The 20,530-nt window shown below is 40.0% G+C and overlaps 1 protein-coding gene across 5 annotated transcripts; it reads right to left on the bottom strand.

Moving 5' to 3' along the window:
* Window positions 1–1,155: 1,155 nt before the first annotated feature.
* On the bottom strand, window positions 1,156–16,530 carry LOC104910825. Of its 5 annotated transcripts, none has more exons than XR_793457.3 (6): window positions 15,788–16,530; window positions 13,585–13,917; window positions 12,115–12,234; window positions 10,584–11,553; window positions 9,187–9,487; window positions 1,156–7,425 (listed from the first exon to the last, which is right to left on the bottom strand). XR_793457.3 is itself a non-coding variant. In XM_010710394.3 (5 exons), exons 1-5 carry the CDS (start codon window positions 15,837–15,839, stop codon window positions 9,434–9,436), a joined length of 666 nt encoding a protein of 221 aa, XP_010708696.1. In that variant the 5' UTR covers window positions 15,840–16,326; the 3' UTR covers window positions 8,705–9,433. The 5 variants fall into 5 exon arrangements, 1 of the variants encoding a protein (XP_010708696.1); XR_793455.3 differs by lacking the exon at window positions 1,156–7,425 and having other exon boundaries at window positions 8,705–9,487; window positions 10,584–10,690; window positions 10,944–11,553; window positions 15,788–16,523; XR_793454.3 differs by lacking the exon at window positions 1,156–7,425 and having other exon boundaries at window positions 8,705–9,487; window positions 15,788–16,523.
* Between the last annotated feature and the right edge of the window lie 4,000 nt (window positions 16,531–20,530).

Genomic DNA, 20,530 nt, shown 5'->3' with positions numbered 1-20,530 from the left:
CTCAGACATGGGGTTTGGGTTTTGGGTGGTGCTGTATGGAGCCGGGAGTTGGACTTGATGATCCTTGTGGGTCGCTTCCGACTCAAGACATGGTATGACTCCTTCTAAGTGATCCTATTTCTGCCCGAATAGATCACTACACTGATACTAAGCAAGAGGACAACAAAGCCAAAAGATGCGTGTATTTTCTTAATTTTGACAAAATAAAAAGCATTTCTCTAGAGAAGCTCACGACGGAAGGCCTTTTCTTTTTTTTGACTCGAGTCTTGGCACTGATCAACTCCAATGATTTTAGGAGTAAAAGCAGTTTTAAAAATAAGCAGAGGATGGCAGTAGAGACCTGCATAACACAGGAAGCAACAGTGGTGGGCCTTTTGGTGAGGCTAAATGAGCAAACAGAAATAAAAATTATTTGAATTTCTGGAATTTTTCCAGGCCTATAACAGTAATGATTGCCTGACCCGAACCTCCACGGCACTCTGTGATCATGCTTCGAGTAACTCCATTTTGCATTCTGTAACTTCATGTTTGTCTTAATAAATAACTAAATGAATGCATCTTTAAATCACTATAAATGGACAGAAGTGCCCAGATTTTATTGATGAGTGTGTCTGGGAAGTTTTGTTCCTTTTCGATCATCAATATTTATTTTGTAAGTGCATATTTTAAGTTATTTAGTGGAATGCATGAACTAGTTTTAGCCTCAGAATTACTTCTGAAATGCTCATGAGGGATTTTTGTGTGCATGTGCAAATATATACTTTATTGGTTTGTCCAATTCTTCAGTTCTATGGCATGGATTTATTTCTGCTTCTGATTGACTGAAGGCATTTCCAGGCGGTTGTGTGCTCTGCCGTTACTCATTCTAGGACCAGAAATATAGGAGTATTTAAAGGACTCTGTTTCATAGAACATTCTTGAAAATAATAATAATAATAAAAATTATGCATATATAAGTGCCACTAAAATAACAGCAAGTAGAATAGTGACTATTTTTCTGAACTAAGACTTACATTCTCTGTTGCTTTCTTGCAGTTATTAGCTTTCAAGACAAGATGCTGTTGATTTAAATTTATTTAAAAGCATTTATTTAGAGTACTGGCATAAAATTTTTTCATATATATATACGTGTGTGTGTGTATATATGTATATATTTATATATTTTTTTTTCCTAGAATATGTAAAAATGGAAATGGAGATGGAGACTAGAACATAGCAGCGTAATTAGCTAATAAGCTTCTTGGAAAATTATGTTCTGTTTCCAGTGATTTCAGGAAATAACCAGAACCAGGAAGAGCAGCTACGAGCAAATAGAAGTGGTGGTGCCTGGCCAGGGAACATACTCAAGAATGGCCTTTGGGGATCACTGCATTTTGTAGTCCTCTGGGGGAACGGCTCCACAGATTTTTGCAGACCAAAAGTCAAATGACAGTTTTTGTTGAGATTTCCATACTCATCATAATGATGGGTTAGGGTTTTTTTTGTTTTTCTTAATGTGGATGTATCATAGCTCACATACAGGACCATGACAAGGAATAGGATACTTACTATAACTCTTATGGGTCACAACCACTGATCTAAAATATTTTCAGGCACATCTTCTTCTACTCATCCATAGTCATCCAGATTCTTACTCTGAATATTGCATCTGCATTTAATTTGTGAGTCGTAAATCCAGCAGGCGTGGGTTTCATACAGTGATTTCATACAGCATACATGGAAAGAGACTAAATCATATTAAGTACCCTGTCTGCAGTGCCCTGATTTTTTCAGTTGTTAAAAAATTTAATTATACAGGATAAAAAAGTGGCAGCCACATTTGGAACATTTGATTCTAGACTTTTGTATTTAAGGAGAATAATTGTATTATATTGTTATTATTATATTATATATTATAATAATATATTATATTATAATAATTGGCAGATAAACAGAACTTCTGTATGTAAAGAACAAGACTTTAAAAACATCTTCTGATTTTTTGCAAAGAGAAGCAAATAAAAACAATTGAAAAGGGAAAGTGTTTTATCTCCCAGGTAATTAAAGCTTTTGCTATAATATGTTAAGAATTTTGGATACCTAGATAAATTACATAACTATTTGAATATTCACAGAATCACAGAATTGCAGAGGTCGGAAGGGACCTCAAGAGATCATCAAGTCCAACTCCCTGCTGAAGCAGGCACCCTACAATAGGTTGCATAGGTTGGTGTTCAGAAGGGTCTTGAATATCTCCATAGAAGGAGACTCCACAACCTCTCTGGGCAGCCTGTTCCAGTGCTCCATCACCATTACTTAAAGAAGTACTTCCGCAGGTTTCTATGGAACTTCCTATGCTCAAGTTTTAGGCCACTGCTTCTTGTCCTGTCGTTACACACCACTGAGAAGAGCCTGGCCTCATGTATTTGTCTCTCAACTCCTTTTAGATATTTATAAACATTAATCATGTCCTCCCTCAATTGTCTTTTCCCCAGGCTGAACAGGTCCAGGTTACTTAGCCTTTACTCATACAGGAGAAGCTGCAGGTCCTTGATCATCTTTGTGGCCCTCTGCTAGAATCCTTCTAGGACACCCCAGTCTTTTGTGAACTGATGAGCCCAGAACTGGACACAGTAGTCTAAATGTGGCCTCACCAGGGCAGAGTAGAAGGGGAGGATCACCTTCCTTGACCTGCTGGCCGTGCTCTTTTAATGCAACCCAGGAGCCCATTGGCTGTCTTGGCCACAAGGGCACAATGCTGGCTCACTGCCAACCTGTTGTCCACCAGGACACTCAGATCCTTGCCTACAGAGCTTCTCTCTCACAGGTCATCCCTTAATCTGTACCGATGCATGCGGTTATTCCTCCCCAGGTGCAAGACTCTACACTTGCTCTTGTTCATTCTCATCAGATTCCTCCCTGTCCAACTCTCCAGTCTGTCTAGGTCTTGTTGAATAGTAACACATGATACTTACATACAAATCTATGATGTAATATACTTTTTCATGTCTTTCTTTTACTGTTAAAGATAATTGCTAAAAACTCTTAGTTCATCCATTATTCATATTTATGCATCATTTTGATGTACACACAGTATGTAAATAAAGGAAAATAAATGTAGAAATATATAGATTCCCCATCTTCAGTCAAGATCTTCATTTGTTGGCAACATAGCTGCATTCCCAGAAGCTATGACGTTTTACAAGATTGTAAACCCAAGAATAAGTTGATGAATTCTCAAGACAGAAACCAATCCATTTCAAAGGTTTTTTCTTGATGACTTGAGTAATTAATTCAATAAATGAGGAATGGCCCTCAATATGAGAATCAGTTCTACGTATATATCAGCTTTATTTAAGAGATGCACTTTAAAAAGTTTCAACAGTGTTCTTGTCCTTTTCTGACACATAACCATAGCATGAACATAAAACACGGCTATTAAAGAGAAATATTCCTCCCACTAGAGGAAATGTGAACAAAATGAAGTATCTACTTCACACACTCTGCGGACTTTGGATCATGTTCATCTATATTAGTGACCATAGAGGAAGAAAAAAAAGTGCCCCCAAAAGACAGAGGGAGGACATCATTAGCTTCAGTCAGCAGGATACATCACTGCAGCCACATCTTTACTATGGAACTCAGCAGAAAAGGCAGCCTCATCCCTAACCCACTTTTCTGTGCGAAAAAGGTGACCTGAGGTTTTCAGAAGGTGTCTCAAAAATGCTAAAACAAAATAGACCACAGGACTTGAATTTCTAGAAATGGAAAGGTCACCATGGTGGCAATGTCTGCTTTCTATTTATTTATTTTCTTTAAATGCTACATATTTCCATTCACATGCATGCACACACAGCAGAACTGCTCAGACTTTCAATACATGCTTTGTATTGCTTAAATGTTTTCTTCTGATATGCTTTTCATTAAAAATAGCAGCTTGGTGCACAAGGCACAGAACAGACCATCCCCAACTGTTTGCAAAACAGAGCAGAGAACAAATAGGAGGCCATACAGAAGAGCAAGAAATGCTTTGATACCAACCCACCTATCCAGCGCTTAGAGAGATGAGCTGGGAGTTGGCACTGGGTTACATTTTATATCAGTCTCCATGCAAACAATAGTCACCAGTTCCTCCCTTCAAGTTTCTTTCTTGGAGGAACGTTGTAGACAACAGCTTGGATGAGGCATTACAGAGAATGGATACAGAATTAGGTTCTGCTGCCCTGACTTGGGCCAGAAGTGTAATTTATTAATATGATGCTGATGTGCAGAGTCATGCTGTTTCCAGAAACCATTCAGATACTTCAGTTCAGTGGCACTTGGCCAGGCACTCAGGCTTAAATGCGATCTGTACGACCTTAAGCCGATTTTCTCTCAGAAAATAAATTTTACCCTGTGCTCTTTGCAGCAGCTTCTGCTTTGGAAAAGTCTGACTAAATACATTCATCAGCTCTAATGAGCCATTTGTGTCACCATCACTGCCGGGAGAGCTGAAAGGTTAAACTTCTCTTAGAGCTTCTCATCCCCTAACATTTACCCCAAAAGGTTTGCAGAACAGCTTTCTGACAGTTCTCACAATTTAAATACCAGAATGTAGGAAGCACAGGAGAAAACACAATTTGAAGTGAATTCAATGTTTTTCTTGCAGCAGTACTAAACAGCCCTTCCCTTTTCAATTAGTATTTCTAATATTCCCTTTTCAATTTGCCTTTTATAGGAAAACAAGCAGTGCATGTTCCACACTGAGACATAATTATCAAAAACCTCATCTTTTCCAGCATGCCATTTCCTTGTTGAATTTAGAGCAACAACACACTTCAGCCACTAAAGAGCAAGGTTTTCCTTTGCACCAATTCTGAAAACTTGCTGTACATCTGGGTAATGGTTTTAAAGGTTATCTCACTTCCACAGCACACATACGTACATCTGGGGATTAAATGCTGCAGCCACTGAGAGTTTTTTGGCAATTTTTCAGGGTTCAAATCTGCATAGGTCATCATTTTATCATTTATTTCTCAAAATACCCTTAAAATTGACTTCACACACCCAATTAATAAGCTCACATATTATGTAAACAAAGTTTAAAAACAGGTAAAGTCAAGCATATTGATATTTACAGTGTAAGTACTTCTGTCTAGTTTTCAGCCTCTGACTGAATCATTTCCTTCATGCTACTCTGCATGGGATTTATATACTTCTGTGCTGAAGTTTCATGACATTAAGGGTTCCAAGGCTCTTTTGTTTTTTATTGTAATGATAGGAAGAAGTTTTTCACTGTTGTATTTCCAACAACCAGAATATCTCGGTCACTCTCACACAGGCAGTCCTGTTGTCATTTGCACTACCTTCATGCTCATGTAATTCTGCAGGCACATCCTGCTGAGCTGCGGTCAGCATAGGGGAAAAGTCCCATGCTATGGTCAGAAAGAACAACAAAAAAACTCCCAAAGGGGTCATTTCAAGCAGTGGTCATGAGGATGACCCCCAGCAAATGACCTAAGTGGAATGCCAACATGCTCAACATACTTGTTCCCTTGTAAAATATTATGTATGTGGTTTCAGAGCAGAAATAATACAGGATGCTTACCAGCCTCATAGCTCTGTCACAGCATTGCGGACAGGAAGGATGAGAAAACAGCTCTTGGTCTTTCTGCCTAGAGGCTATCAGCCTCCTCCCTCAGAGCTCAAACAACATGTCAGCTGCTTTTTCCATTTCCTTTCTTGCTCAATAGCAGCCCAGTTTAGGGCTAGACTGTTTATGTAAAGTTTGTATTTTAAAAAGAAACTTACAAGGAAAAACTAAATTTGACATTGTAGAGCTGCTAACATGAGAAAGGAGGGTTACTCTGAGCCAACTCCATCAAACCAGAGGTGTCTTTGTGGTGGCTGTCACTTTACCAACTGACCTCTACTACTGCATTCACTGGCGATGTTTATCTTTCACTCTTTCCAGAACTAAAAGCTGTCAGTAACAAGGGAGCAATACCTATTGCTTACATTCAGGATTTGCTTTCACAGCCCTAACCAGAGGCTGCCATCCTGCTATGCAGAAGTGCAGGTATTCAGGTTTGGGACACGGCAAACACGAGCAGGTAACAGAGCACAGGGCATTTCACTGACACAAAGATCTCAGATGACTTATCTGAGAGCAGCTCTGCCCTCATACAGCATTGCAGCCCATACACTATCATCCACCCTTTCTCATATTCAGAGAAATGGGTGAATGTTCTTTCGATCTCTACATCCATTTTCCAGTTGGATTTGCAGTTTCCTGTTCCTACAAGAGTGATGGAGGATGACATATTAAAAAAAATAAAACCACCACCAAACCAGCCTCCGCTGCACCTACCGAAGACAAGTACGATAGCAAAAATAAATTCTGACCATCACATATTTATTCTGGTTTGTTTCTGCAGTTGTTTATAAAGGATGTGGCAATACGCATCGGTTTGGAGTCTGACTGAAATTGATGCAGCACACAAAACTGCACTGAGGTAGGAAGGCCCAGTTTGTGAGGCAGAATAAAAGCAACGAAACATCTCCCTTAGGTGAGTGGAAGCATGGGCCCCACATCATATGAGTCAGTTCCTCCTCAGGTGGTTCTTCAGAGAGCAGTATTTTCCTTAAATAGAAGATCTACTTGAAGATGGTAGTCTTCAATAGAGGAGCAGGCAAAAACACCTTATCTCAGGTCAAGCATTGATTTCAGCTTCTGTCTTGCAGCCAGGGCTCCAGTTAGTCAAGTATTGCCATCCGAGCACGGTCCTTCCTGCCTGCATAGATCTGCCCTCTGTACGGACTGGATCCAGCCACACAGCTGCCTGCCTCATGGAGCTGTGCTTCTACACTGACAGTGTTCTCAACTAATGCATGCAGGCAGCCTGAAATCAGTTAAAGCCTGGGCTGTAGGTGTTGTTTTTGTGAACGCCAGCAGTTCTTGATGTCAGCGGTAAAGAGAAACCACTTTAGATAAAATCAGATCGCAGATGAGTTTTAGTTTAACTAAGCTAATGTCACTGCTGTTCAGAAAGCGCCATTATCAGGCACAAAAATATGAGTCACAGCATCACACACAGAAACACGACTATTTGGCCAGTGGGTTGGGGGCTCCTTCTCCTTCTCCTCCTGCCTGCTGCCAGGGATGCCTGATGCTACACAGCCAGGGGTGCAGATCCAGTCTCCTCTTCCACAGATTCCATGGCAAGTCAGTAAGGTTTGAGCCAGACTGAAGCACTCAGCAGCCAAACTGCCAAGAGTAACTGCCCAAATGCCAGGTAGCTGAATGGAGCTGAGCCCCATAGGACCTTTGTGCAATGGAGCAAGGAAGAGAGCAAAGTGAGGTCTGCAGTCCGAGGTGAAAGGAAATAGGCTGAAGTGCACCAACTCCAAGCCAGTGCCATCAGTGGGATAGAAACTGGAAGGGGAGCTCAGCTGCAGCTCACGGCTCTGTCAGACAAGAACAAGACACGATGAAGTGGGGGTCGATCTCCCCATGTGCCAGATGTTGGACACAATGATGTCAGCATTCAAAATATGAGCAGCTGTCAGTAATGTGGAGCTCTGCTACTAGAAACCACATTTAATCAACGATTTGTTACTGGTGCTGTAATGAAAATATGATTTACAGGCTATTAAACTGTGGCCAGGTGGCAATCTTTATTTAGTGGTTTTACTTATCATCTGAATATTGTACACATCTCCTCACAGAGCTTATATATAGAAGTAACCAGTAACACATAAAATGGCCAACACCCAGTTACATCTGTGATGCATAACTGAGAGCTTCCTTGACCTGTTCTGAAGGTCACCACTCCTGTTTCTGCCTCTGACTCTGTGGTGTAGGGAAAAAAGCTACAGGATTTGCAGAAATCAAGGACAGTCATGTCTGTGAGCCTCAAAGGAATATGGCACAGCGCAGTGCTCACCACACAACAGAGGAAGCATCTGTAATAATGAGTTTCAGGACAAAAAAGACCAAGATTTTAAAGTGACTGAAGTTCAAAAGGAGGAAAAGAAAATCCTCTACATAAACTGTAGAGTAAGAAATAATTTCTCTCTTGCACGACACACATCCACAATGTACTGCAGCACTCCATGAGCTGCAGGCACCACAGCATGAGCAGAGCCAGAGCACGAGGCATGCTGTAAAACAAGGAGTTCACTACAGGATGCTGAGCAGCCAGCAGTCACATGCTGAGATGGCGCCAATTGCTGGAAGGGCTTTGGAAAGCTGCTCTGTGTCTAGCATAGCAGACACTAGGCAATAAATACACCTAATTATATTACATACAACTTCATTTAAACCAAGTATTTCTTTTCACATAAGAGACTGCATTCTCTGAAAGACTTTCTGTAGCTCTGTGAATTAACTTCTTGTCCCTTTCCGCAGGAACACAACGCCTCCTGGCACACCACTCATGCTATGACATCGTCAGCACAGATGACCTTTTCAGAGAGCAGACGTCATCCTGTACGTACTACTGTCTGCTTGGCCAAGTGATTACCATGACGTGCATTTTCCTTTAACTTCTGCAATTTCACAGAATCATTTGAGTTGGAAGACAGCCTTAAAGGCCAGCTAGCCCAGCTCACCTGCATTCAACAGGGATACCTCTATCTAAGTCTGATCTTAAATGTCTCCAAGGATGGGGCATCCACCACCTCTCTGGGCAACATGAGCCAGTGTCTCATCACCCTCATGGTAAAAAAAAAAAACAAAAAAAACCCTTTTTCCTTATATTCAATGGCAATCTCCTCTCTTTTAGTCTCAAACCATTTCCCCTTGTTCTGTCACGACAGACAAAAGAATATGGCCCTTCTTTCTTACAGCCCCCTTTAGATAATGAAAGGCCACCCTTGGGTCTCCCCGAAGCCTTCCCTTATCCAGCTGAACAGCCCCAGCTCTCTCAGCATGAAAGACTGATTTACAGAGGGGCTACCTGAAGAAATGCATTTGCTGTTCAGAGAAAGTTGTTCAGTCCAGAAGATTTTTCAAAATATAATGCTATAATCCTATATTATTTCCACACTCAGGATATGGAGGAAGAGTTAGAATCATAGAATATCCTGAGTTGGAAAGGACCACAAAGATCATCTGGTCCAACACAAAACAATTGAGTTGAAGACAGTTTTCTAAAATTGCTCTCAAAATTCAGAGACTCCTTACAATAAAGTCAGTGGCAAAACATGAAATGGTGTTGAACCAACCTTTGTTCTGACACGCTTCTCGCAGAACATGCATGCAATCTATATTTCAGCAGCACATTACATACTGTTTTCAGTTCCATAACTTGTTAACCACATTATAGTTATTACATGGTCCTTTAGTTCTGAATGTCAAAGTGGATGGAAGCTCCTCACCGCACCCTTGTTCTAGACTTTGCAGCTGCCCCAGTTCGTGGGATTTGCTCATCTGCTGCACTGGGTCCAGTAGTGACAGTGGATTTGTCATCTTTTAGTTTGATGCATTGTAAAAAGAATCGAGTGAGTTATAAAGCGTAGACACAGCCTTAAAAAAACAAAGAAAATTTCATTAAAGGCTACTTAACACGAACCTTATATCCAAGATACAATATATAGCATAGCCAAATGAAAAGAGGGAGAAGCACCAGACACATCACAGAAATGTGGAGTTATAATTCTAGAGGGAAATTACTGACATTGAATGGCAAAATCTCTCTATGTTGAGATTCACTTCTCAGCTAACAAAGCACCACTATCAAGGTACCCATTTAGGATACCAAAGATATATTGGCTTCAGGTGTAAATAAGGTTTTATGAATTCTGAAATGCAAAAGCATTTTCCCTTAATCATTTAGCTCTGATATTTCTAAAAAAAAAATAATCTGCCACTTGTTCCTTCTGGGTGGGTGCTTTCTGATGCAGTAAACCACCAAACTGAAGTGGCATTCAGATATTATTCTGGGCTATGCAGAGACCAATGTATATTCATTTCCTAAGCACAGGTAGGGTTTGGGAACTTCAAGTCAGTTCTTCAGCAAAACCTGAGAATTAATGTTCTCCCTGAAACGTGCACAAAGGTCTGAGCTCCCAGATGCACAGCAAATAAAATTCTGACTGTAAAATAGTAAGAAGGTGGATGCTGTAGAGTATGAAGACAAAAAGCTAGCACTTCCCTCTGGAGACTTTCTACAAAAAGATTTAATAAAGGATGCTCAGATCTACCTGCTCTCAGTAAACACTGCATGCTGTAATGGCCTTTTGCACTGAAGCTGGGCCAAGAATATATGTGAACAAAATTATTGCTGTTTTTTTACTTCCTTTACACTTCTTTCAGTGTATTTATATTGAGATTCTCCACTTTTTGCTGCCTTTCTTTCCAGAGTCATTGAACATAACCACCTTAACAAGTGAAATCCATACTTTGCTAGCATTCTGTGTCTTTTTCCTTAATTCAGAGTGCTGGCTTTTAAAGTACTTATTTTTCATTTTTGTGTTTCGGAACTTCTTTGCATACAGTAAGATGCTGGTCTTAGAACTACAGTTTATCATTGCATGCTCTCTGTTCAGTACATAGTCCTCACTGCCTTGTTTTGAAATTCTATTCCTCACAGCAAGAGAAAGCTCCTTCATAAACCACTTACCCATCCAGCTTCTTCTCTGGTGGATTCAGTTCTGCTATAAATGTCTGCCACCTCAAGTGTCTGCTCCTCCTGATGCCCTTCTTGTGGTGCAGGAAGCTGGGCAGAACCTTAGCAGAAAAAAGTTATGGTCACTGCTTTCTTGTTGCCCACACTTTTATTCTGAGAAAACTGCTGAAACAAAGTGTGCAGAGCTCATGTATGGCCAGTCATTGAGTATGGCATTCCGCAGGCAGGTGATATCAGCTACCTTCTGATTTCTCAATTTTTCTTATGTGATAGAGATCTTGTCAACAGCACGTGCCACAAAAAGTAGTCTAGATAACCAATCAGCTTACCTCTAAGTAGACACCTACTACTTACCAGTTCTCACATAGACCTCAAGTTCCATTCCTGTATCACCTCCAGTTATCAAAACAGAATCATACATTCATAGATTCGTTTGAGTTGTTTAAAGATCATCTAATCCAACTTCCCTGCAATGAACAGAGACACCTACAATTTGATCAGGCTGCTCAGAGCTCCTTCCAGCCTGACCTTGAATGTCTCCAAGGATGGGGCATCCACCACCCCTCTGGGCAACATGTGGGAACATCTCCTCCCTTTTAGTCTGAAACCATTTCCCCTTGTTCTGTCACAACAGATGCTGCTGAATAGTCTGTGTGCTTCTTTCTTACAGCCCCCCTTTAGACATTGAAAGGCCACCTTCTGGTCTCCACAGAGACTTCTCTTCTGCAGACTGAACAGCCCCAGCTCTCTCAGCCTGTCCTTGTAGGAGAGGTGTTCCATCCCTTGGATCATCTTTGCAGTGTCTTCTGGACGTGCTCCAACAGGTCCATGTCTCTTCTGGACTGAGGACTCCACATCTGGATGCAATACCCCAGCTGGGGTCTCACCAGTGCAGAGGAGCAGGTTCTTGATCTGCTGACCCCACTAATACAGTTGCAACACAGGATACAGCTGGCTTTCTGGGCTGAGAGAACACACTGAGCTTAGTGACTCACCTGTCCTAACTGCCCCAGAATTTTTTTTTTTAAACTGGGAGTTGAATTGAATCTCAGGTCATAGACATTCCACCTATATCCCTGATTGCCCATGAGTTGAGTAAGCCTCCTACTGCCACCATAATACTCATGTTACATAGTTACTTAACAGGCTGCCTTAGGTTCTGTGTCACTGGCCTGCACCCATCACATACAGATGACTTGTTTTACAGTTGTCCTGCACCCTTCCCATGCACTATTTTCTCTCATGATTTTTTCCACCCAAGCCAAGTAGCAGGAGTAATGCAGAGTTAAATTCTAGATGCTCAACTTCTTTTGGCTATAAGATGCTCGTTTGAGCTACAGCCAATTCCTTCTGAATCCTTCTCTCAAATTTCTCAGCTTGAGGTGCCCACTGCAGGTAAAGAGCAAGTGAGCAGAAGCTGTGCATTGGAAGTCCTCTTGGTGATGCCTCAAGTTCATCTGTTCATACAGCTCAAAATAAATATTTAGTTTAGAAAGTATGCATTAATGGAAATACTGTCACTCACCAGAAAATGTCAACTGTTTCTTTTTGTAGCAAAAATATAAGCTTCCCATTGTAGCTAAGAAAGGAATGATGGGAACGATGACCCAAACTACCGATGTGTTCTTCTCCAATGACTGAGCTTCTGCAATTACATTTTTAAAGTAAAGTTATGCACAGCTCAAAGAAACAATTGAAGAACATTATTACAAACCAAACCGGAATGCAACTTCAGGAGTGAATCAACCTATTCTCCTACTCATATGCAAGGTCATCTACGCTGCATCATTCCTGATGGATGCTCTCTGATGAATATTAACATCAATCCCACTTATAGCTCATTGTTCCTACAGTAATGAAAGCTTTTCCCCCAAGTGAATCTGAACCTTTTCTACTGTACTTCTAAGCTACTGCTACTTGACCAAGAGATGGAGCAGATCACTAAATTCAATTCAGGAGAATATTTCCCCCTCCTGCTTAGAGCAACACTATTTCATTCACTCTTTATTTCAAACTTCCTTGTTTTTTTTCTAAATCTTTTGTCATCTTTGTGCCTCCACTTGGACTGCCAGATGGTCAGAAGTGTAAAGCAGTGCCCCAAACTGGACTGGATGAGCAGATGTTTCCATGCCATAAGCAGTTGATAAAACAGGTGTATGATCATTTTAAGGTCTAGTCAGAACTGGTCACCCTGTCTTTTCTTTACAGTTCAGAGGCAGAAAAAGAGAGAAAGAGTTTGGCATTTTCAGGAAGTGATGCCTGGTATCTTGAGACAGCTGTGAAACAGAAGTGAGGTAAACTGCTTTCTAGATATAACACACTTTTTCTCTGGAGTTAGGTAAAGCATATCTTATCCCTGCTGCCTAATAATTTAATTGTGTTTGAACACACATTGTATTAATGCTTATCAAACTTGAATTCAGAACTGGGACCTTAATTTGTTCTTGCTAAAGGTCAGCATGTGACAACAATAAAATAAGATAATATAGCCTCTAGAAGTCAACTTGTCATAAGTTAGTGGACAAAAACTCTTATAAACGTAGACACTATACTTCTATATCTTTCATATTTATCTCCCACTTTTTTTTAACATGTTTTCAATAAAAGTAAATGTATGTTACTCAACAGTGACCACTCAGTCATTATTTCATCCATATCCCCACAACACAAGATACATTCATTATCTCACATCCACCCTAATGGATTCCTCTAAAGAAGGAATTGGTTTTAGGTCTTTCATGAAACACACTGCTGTTACACAGGTTTTCTGGATCCTAACAGTACTAATTCTTCTTAGTAAAATCCTTAGAGAAGAAAGCAAACACTTTACACTGGGATTGTTAAGGCAAGGAGCTTAAGGTAATTGTCATAAGGAGTTGTTCAGGTCCTCCTGTGTTCATTTTGCTCAATCTGAGATCTGCAGCGTTGAGGGAGGGATGTGGGAAAGGGAGGAAGTGATAAGCTAAGTGACATAAACATAATCTTGCATTCTTACCTTGCTCTTCAACGACCAGTGTTGTTCCGTTTCCATATGCTTTTTTATAGAAAGGTATTTCAATAATTATCTCACAGTAGTAAAACCCAGTGAGATTTGTAGTGGCAGCTTCAATCACTAGGACATCCTTGATTTGATGGGTGACGTTGTGTATATAGACAAGTTTTGATGATACAGTTCTGGTGATGTTCTCTTTATTAACAAGATACCAGCTGATTCTATATCTCTTAATTGACTTTTCCCAAATACAGGCTATTTCAGCGGAGTCTCCAATAGATAGGTGCATCTCCGTTGGTGTTTGGGTGACTATTACATTACTGGGATCTGTAGCTACTGGGAGAAATACATAGAGATTTAAAGAGAAAGAGGCAATTGGATCATTTAACACCCCTAATATCTACAATGATGCTATTTTAAATAATGTTAATACTGTAAAATCATGATGACATAAATTTTTATGACTAATTACTACCCACTTCTTGAAAATAGACACATTGTGGCTGAAGTAAACTTTTAGCCATGTGTTGTATCACTTCATCACTGGTGCTTAACGTGAAGTTTTTCTTTGTACTTGTCAATATACTTTTATTTTAAGTAAATGGCTTTTTTTATAAGACATGTTGAGTTTGAAGCGCATTAAACGCTTAGTTTTCATCTGCCAGATAAGGAATGACCAAAAGGAGTTATTCAGAATGATTCATCCACAATGAAAAAGACTTGTCAAAAAGGAAGAAAAACTCACTGGAAATTTTTGTCCCCATGTAGGAGTTCTTTTTCTGCCCTGCTTCTACTTAGTGACAAAAAGTACAGCATTTTTGTCTTGGGTTCTGTAATTTTGTTTGAAATTTCCTTTTAAGTTATTGCTGAAAAAGTTAGATCTATAGCATGACATTCACCTCCTTATTTTATTATGTATTCCACTCACACCACAGTTTTTTCATCAGGTTTTCATTTGGCTTTAAGCTAAGGCTAACTCAGATATCGGAGAACATCACATTTTTTACTCTTTCCTGCTTTCAATCACTTCACCACTTGTTGTCCACCTGCTAAATTGTCTCCATGAAGTGCAGTACAGCAGTGTACAAATTATTTTCTTCCAAAGTAAGATCACTGTGTGGACATCAGGTCATGTTTTGTTTTTATTCAGTGTCAGTGATTTGGTTGCTCATCACAGAAATGCCAGTCTTATACAGATCTATCCCTAGATTGCTGACAATATGGATTTCATTTGCTGTGTGAAGAATTATCATCACTGTTCTTCTAGCGTGTAAACTGTTAAAGTGAGGAACTAATCAAAATGAGTGTAAACTGTGTAATTTCCTTCCAATTCTTACCCTGCAACTCAGACTCTTTTGACACCAATACATAAGGAACGTGATGACTTGGCCTTCAACTGGTCCTAACGTGGCATCTGATTAAGTTTTATTAGAATTGCATAAATTATGTTTTACCTTCCTTAGCTTCTTAGCCATCATACCTAACAGCACCTCTACTCTTTCCCCACAATGCAGCGCTCAACAGCACCTCCATTTCAGTGAGCCCAGCATTTGCAGCTGCTCTGTGAATTATCCAGACCTTTGCTGATATGTATGGGAGGAACAGTAACAGCAGGGGCTCACGAAACCAGCCTGAAATTCTACCAGGAGCCTTATTATTACAACATTATGCTAGAAGCCAAATGCTTTGCACTCCCTATTGAGGATAGTTCTAAGTAAGAACACAGCATATTTATCACAGTCAATTTGTGCAAACAGCTCTAAGTTTGCATTAAGACGTAGACTAAAACAAAGTATCTTCCTACATTAAAAGCAGAGAACGTTGTAAGGGTAATAAACAGCTGAACAATGAGGGAAAGGACTGATGTAGTGAGCAAACAACAACTTGGAAGCTGTTCGAAGAGCTGATTGCTCATGTCACTTCTGCTCACTTGTTTTGTCATTTAAAATACGTTTGAAATATATTTTAAACGTCTAAAATTTCTTCCTCTACATGTTTTCCCACAACAATCTCTTGGTAAAAATGCCTTTCAATCCCCCACACACTTTAATTTTGATTTCTGGATTACAATAACACACTTCACTTTTGTGTCACGTACGCACAAGTCTGAGGATGACATGCTTTGGGCCGAATTTAAAGTAAATAAAAATCTCAAGAATTACAGGTTACTAATGATAAAAGAAGAAAAGCCATAAGCAGTACTTACCTAAGCAGCCAACGCACATTGCTAAAAAGAGTTCCAGTGAAGTGGCAACCATCACACAGTTATTATAGCACTCACATCAGGGTGTCTTTGCTGAAGATGAACTAAACAACAAATGAAAGCACATCAGAGCTGCAGCCCAACTTCCTCTTCCCTCATGCGGCAGTGATAACATGAAATGCAAGTATAGCCCAGTGTTTCTCTATGCTCTTTTTGACGCTGCAGTTGCAGTTGTCTCTGCTTTAGAGCCCAGTTATGCCTTTTGAAATCACAGTGTTTCTTCTCGGAGCTTCCACCAGTTGTCTTTCCTCACGAGCAGACGGGCCTCCCTTCTGGTAAGTCACACAGGGCTGCTTTCCAACAGTTGCAGCACTCACTTTCACAATCTTACATTTGGGAGCGTTTTGTAAGTTGAGATTTCTAACTTCCTAAGGCTGTCAATAGTCTTTTCCATCCAAACTGAGTAATTTTGCCCAAGCCTAAGAGGCTGTGCTCGGACATAGTTACACAGATACCAAGCACTACTCCTACATTTCTTTATCACACATTTGCTTGAGGAAGATTATGAGCATGGGTTGTATGAAGTGAGCTACGGTATGTCATCAAGTTAATGGCTGTCTTGATGAAACTCATCTCCCTTCAGTTGTTAAAAAAATAATCTGAAACACAGACAGCTGCACTGATTTTTGACTCCAGCCCAGAATCACTTAGATTGCCTGGCAGAGACAGAGAAGGCAAAACACATCATCAGCCTTATTCCCTTAACTGAAGATCTTTCACATGCAAAAGTAGCAGGCCACACAAAATCGTTCCACAAATACGCTTAGTTGTATTAATCAAAAATTGCAGTGACAGAAGTTAAAAACAAAAAGAAATTAAAAATCTAATAGAATATGAGTAGTTAATTTAGAAGTCTTGATATGAGCCTGTCTTATCCAGAAAACATTCTAGTGCCAACATCTGGTTGGCAGCAGCACCAGGCATGTGTCCAGAACAGCTGAGCTGCAATTTGTAATGAAGACACAGCCACGTTTAGAGCCTAGAGCACTGTTCTCATCTGTCAGCAACAAAACCACAATGCATCAGTGTGTCTGTATCTCAGCAGCTGCCTTATCAGGGTTGATTCTGGTGTCACTTGCACTGCCAGGTTAAACAAAAATACACCCTAACACAACAGCAAAGATAAATAAGTTCCTAAGACCACAAATTCTAGGACTGCTATAGTCTGTCCTTATCTCTGATGATACCCAGCTGGCTAGAGCTACTGAGAGCATAACAAATATCTTTGAACTGAAGTGAAGGAAGAGATATATACTTACAAATATTCTATTAGCTATACTAGTACTGAAATTCGTGTTATCTTTGGTGCAGAATAAATGAAATACGTATGCACAGACCCAGTGGAGAAATTAGCTTCTTTTGCATTTAAATATGTGTATTCATGCACTTCGTGTTCAGGTGTGCAGCTGGCAGCTCCATATGTAGAAGCTGGGCAAAACTTTTCCAATCGTGCTGACAGCAGCTTACGTTCACTCTGAAAGATGCTCTGGTTCTAATCCAAAGCATCCACTATCAGAGATGAAATGAATTGGCACAGAAAGAGGAATAGAAAAAAGGTTTATTTTTAGCCTGCGTTACTTCATTGTAGCAGTTCACAGCATGACCCCACAAACGCATGGTATTCATATTCAGTGGTATTACTGAGTGGGTGGAAATAATATGAGCGTTTCTCAAGGCAGTTTGCATCACACAAAACTCTGTGGGTCAGAATGCATCCACAACAGAGAGACTCTTTTCAGTTCTCTCACTTCGTCTACAATGAACACCACCACATTTGGACTCTGCAAGACTCAAGAGTCTTCCTTGCCTCTAGCAAACACCAGGTGAAAAGCATGCTGCCACTTGGGCTCTCACCTACCCCGTGAAACAGACCTGGTAACGTCTCACTACCACCTGTGGAGCTTTACTTGCTTTCTGTGATACATCCACACTACTAATTTTGTACAGCTTTGACCCAAGCAAAAAGCTGAAAACTTGGTTTGATATTGTCTCCAGGACTTTTCTCAAAACCTTTATTAGCATGGAAATAAACCCCACCTAATTTTTTTTCCAGTAATGAATGATAACTTACATCTGAGCAGAAAAACAGCTCCGTAGCACAACAAATAGGCCACCTGTGCCTACCACAATTCATTTTCAAATAAATATGAGTGCAAGTCATACTTTTACCTGCTCTAGTGATTAAAGTAGTGATCTGCAATATTTCCCCTTAAGAAAAAAAAAAAAACAACGAAACAACACGTAATTATTGCACAACAAAAATAAATCAACCATGGTAGTGGTATCAGTGCATTCACCAAAAGTACCTTCTCAAACTAGGTGAATGCTGGCATGAAAGAGGAACTACTTTCTTTAGCTTTAGTTTAGGTTTGCATCTTGACATAACGTGAAACAAGGGTAGTGAATGAACGTTTCCTCAACAAACAAACAAACAAACAAGAGTGTTTCTATTGTGATGAGAAATAACCAATATGTACTTTTCAGCACTGCAGATGTAACCACAAGTATTTAAAGGAGAAGGGGGCAACGGGAAGAATAGGGCCATATAATTGTAGCAGTGCAGTATCTCCCCTCACCATCTTGATTCATGTGAAAAAAAATGATGATAACTAAGTGATGGCCCCTCTACAGAGATCGGAATGCCTGCAGGCATTCATTTGCTTGGGTTGGCGTTTATTAGGAAAATAACAAAAAATGCAGTGACATCTTCTAGCAGGAACGTCACACCATTACAGACCACCTTCTTGGATGTCTCTGGTGGAGTACAAGGTTCTTCTCTGATAAATTATTCTGAATGGCCAACCATTCTGAAATAAATCCAGGTATTCTGTGTCATCCCATGCCTGATCCCCTTTGCCCCCTTTTAACCAGAAAGTCAGTAGAAATTGAAGTTCAAAACAAACGAGAAACCCAAACCCTATCGCCACCACCAAAAACCCCAAACAAAAGATACATCAGATTGTAATGAGGTCTTCCTCTTTATAGTCTCCTGCAGAGAGGTTTTCATAGGATTTGTTCTCACTTATTCTGCAAGAATCAGATCAACCTGGCACATGGGAGAGCAGCATCCAGAATTAACAGCTGTAAGACCCAATATTGTGTACCTACTTCTTGGGCAATATTTGCTTTGCTCACTAAGAATACAGTTCAATTTTATAATCTACCAGCATGCTTTGTTGTTTTTAAACAAGTGTATCAGACAACACAACCAGTTCAGCCACAAAAACACAGGGTGAAATCACACCACTGTGCAACCTATACAGCATGCCCACGATGATACATGGTACCTCCAAGCGGGGATTGAAAAAAGATTACTGAAGTGACTCAGTTGAACACATTTTGTTTTCTGAATACACACAAAATAAAATGAAAATAGCTGCCATCATCCTTTACTGCAGCCTGGTTACAGTGCTATGTGCTTTCCCTAAGGGGTTAACGCTGCAGGAAAACAGCTTCCACTGCAGCAGGGCAGGTCAGATTGGTGTGTGCCAAGTGTTTATGGCCAAGTGTGAAAAATAACAAATACATAACAACAGCTGTCCACCTACTGAAAAGCAGCACTTTCTGGTGATTTTAAGGTGACGCAGTCAGTCAGTCTGTACAGGCTGTCTTCACAGAGAAGCCGACCACCAGTGCAGCTCTTTCAGCACAGCTATTTTGCAACAGTCCTTTCCACTGTTTCCTTTGTTCTGGAACAGCATCTCTGTATGGGGGAGAAATTATTGCTGAAAAGCCTAACTACATCAGAACAACTATCACAGCAAAATGTATTTTTTTAGATGAATCTGGATCTGAAATTATTGATTTAAAACCCACCTCTATTTCCCTTTAAATCCCATGTTTCAAGTTCTGCTGGCCAAAAATACAGTTCTGTACATTGTTGTACACAGCACAATTCACCATTACCTCTGCTGTAAGCGATCAACTTGATTCTCATCTCAGCCACAAACATTTTCACAGTGAATACATAAATCAAGGGCATGTGAACAGAATGAGATTCTAGAGTTTCAGCTAAGAAAAATTGAAAAAATGCTACATTTCTTTTGAACACAAAAATATACCAGCTATTAGGAAAGCTGGTCGCTGTCTGTTTCCTTTAGCTGCTGCTCAATCAGATCTGCTTAGAACTTGCACTTACTGTCAGTTTCTTTCTAAACACTGTCCTTCATAACTAACTAGAACAGAACAGAAGACTAATGGGATAGTGTGAAGCAAATCTAGTCAACTCCAAATGTTAAGAGAGAGAGTTTTAATGAACTTGCTGCACATGAATACCAACACCGCATTCAACTTGAGTTCACAGTAAAGCAGAAAATTTGTGGTTGTTGCCTGAAAGTCAAAGTAGCTTAAAGACATGATTGGCATACAGAAACAGAATGGATTTGGGCAAATTATTATTCTGTGACTGAGAAGCCATCACTAACAATAAAAACCCTGAGAAAGGACTCTTGAAACTACCACAGTAAGAAAGACAATTCAAGACTAGAGGACTAATGCGCCTTTGTCAGCATTCCCAATTGAAATATCATAAAAGCAATCACTTTAAAGCCACCCACAGCAAGCATGAAATTGTTCAAACCACTTGCACTGCCACACTAAGGCCATTTTTGTATTTTCAAATTGAACAAATTTCAGAAAAAAAAAAAAGAATCGTAAGTAATTAAGTAATAAAAATATACACAGGTC

The sequence above is a fragment of the Meleagris gallopavo genome, chromosome 4 (genome assembly GCF_000146605.3).
Source record: "Meleagris gallopavo isolate NT-WF06-2002-E0010 breed Aviagen turkey brand Nicholas breeding stock chromosome 4, Turkey_5.1, whole genome shotgun sequence".
Lineage (NCBI taxonomy): Eukaryota > Metazoa > Chordata > Aves > Galliformes > Phasianidae > Meleagris > Meleagris gallopavo.
Note: the sequence above shows the minus strand (reverse complement) of the source record. Positions and strands in the feature narration are given on the sequence as shown.

Coding starts and splice junctions, on each gene's coding strand:
- LOC104910825 (XM_010710394.3), bottom strand. CDS start 15,839: ATGGTTGCCACTTCACTGGAACTCTTTTTAGCAATGTGCGTTGGCTGC. Junction 13,918..15,787: donor AATGTGCGTTGGCTGCTTAG/GTAAGTACTGCT, acceptor TATTTCTCCCAG/TAGCTACAGATCCCAGTAAT. Junction 9,488..10,583: donor CCAGAGAAGAAGCTGGATGG/GTAAGTGGTTTA, acceptor TGTTTTTTTAAG/GCTGTGTCTACGCTTTATAA.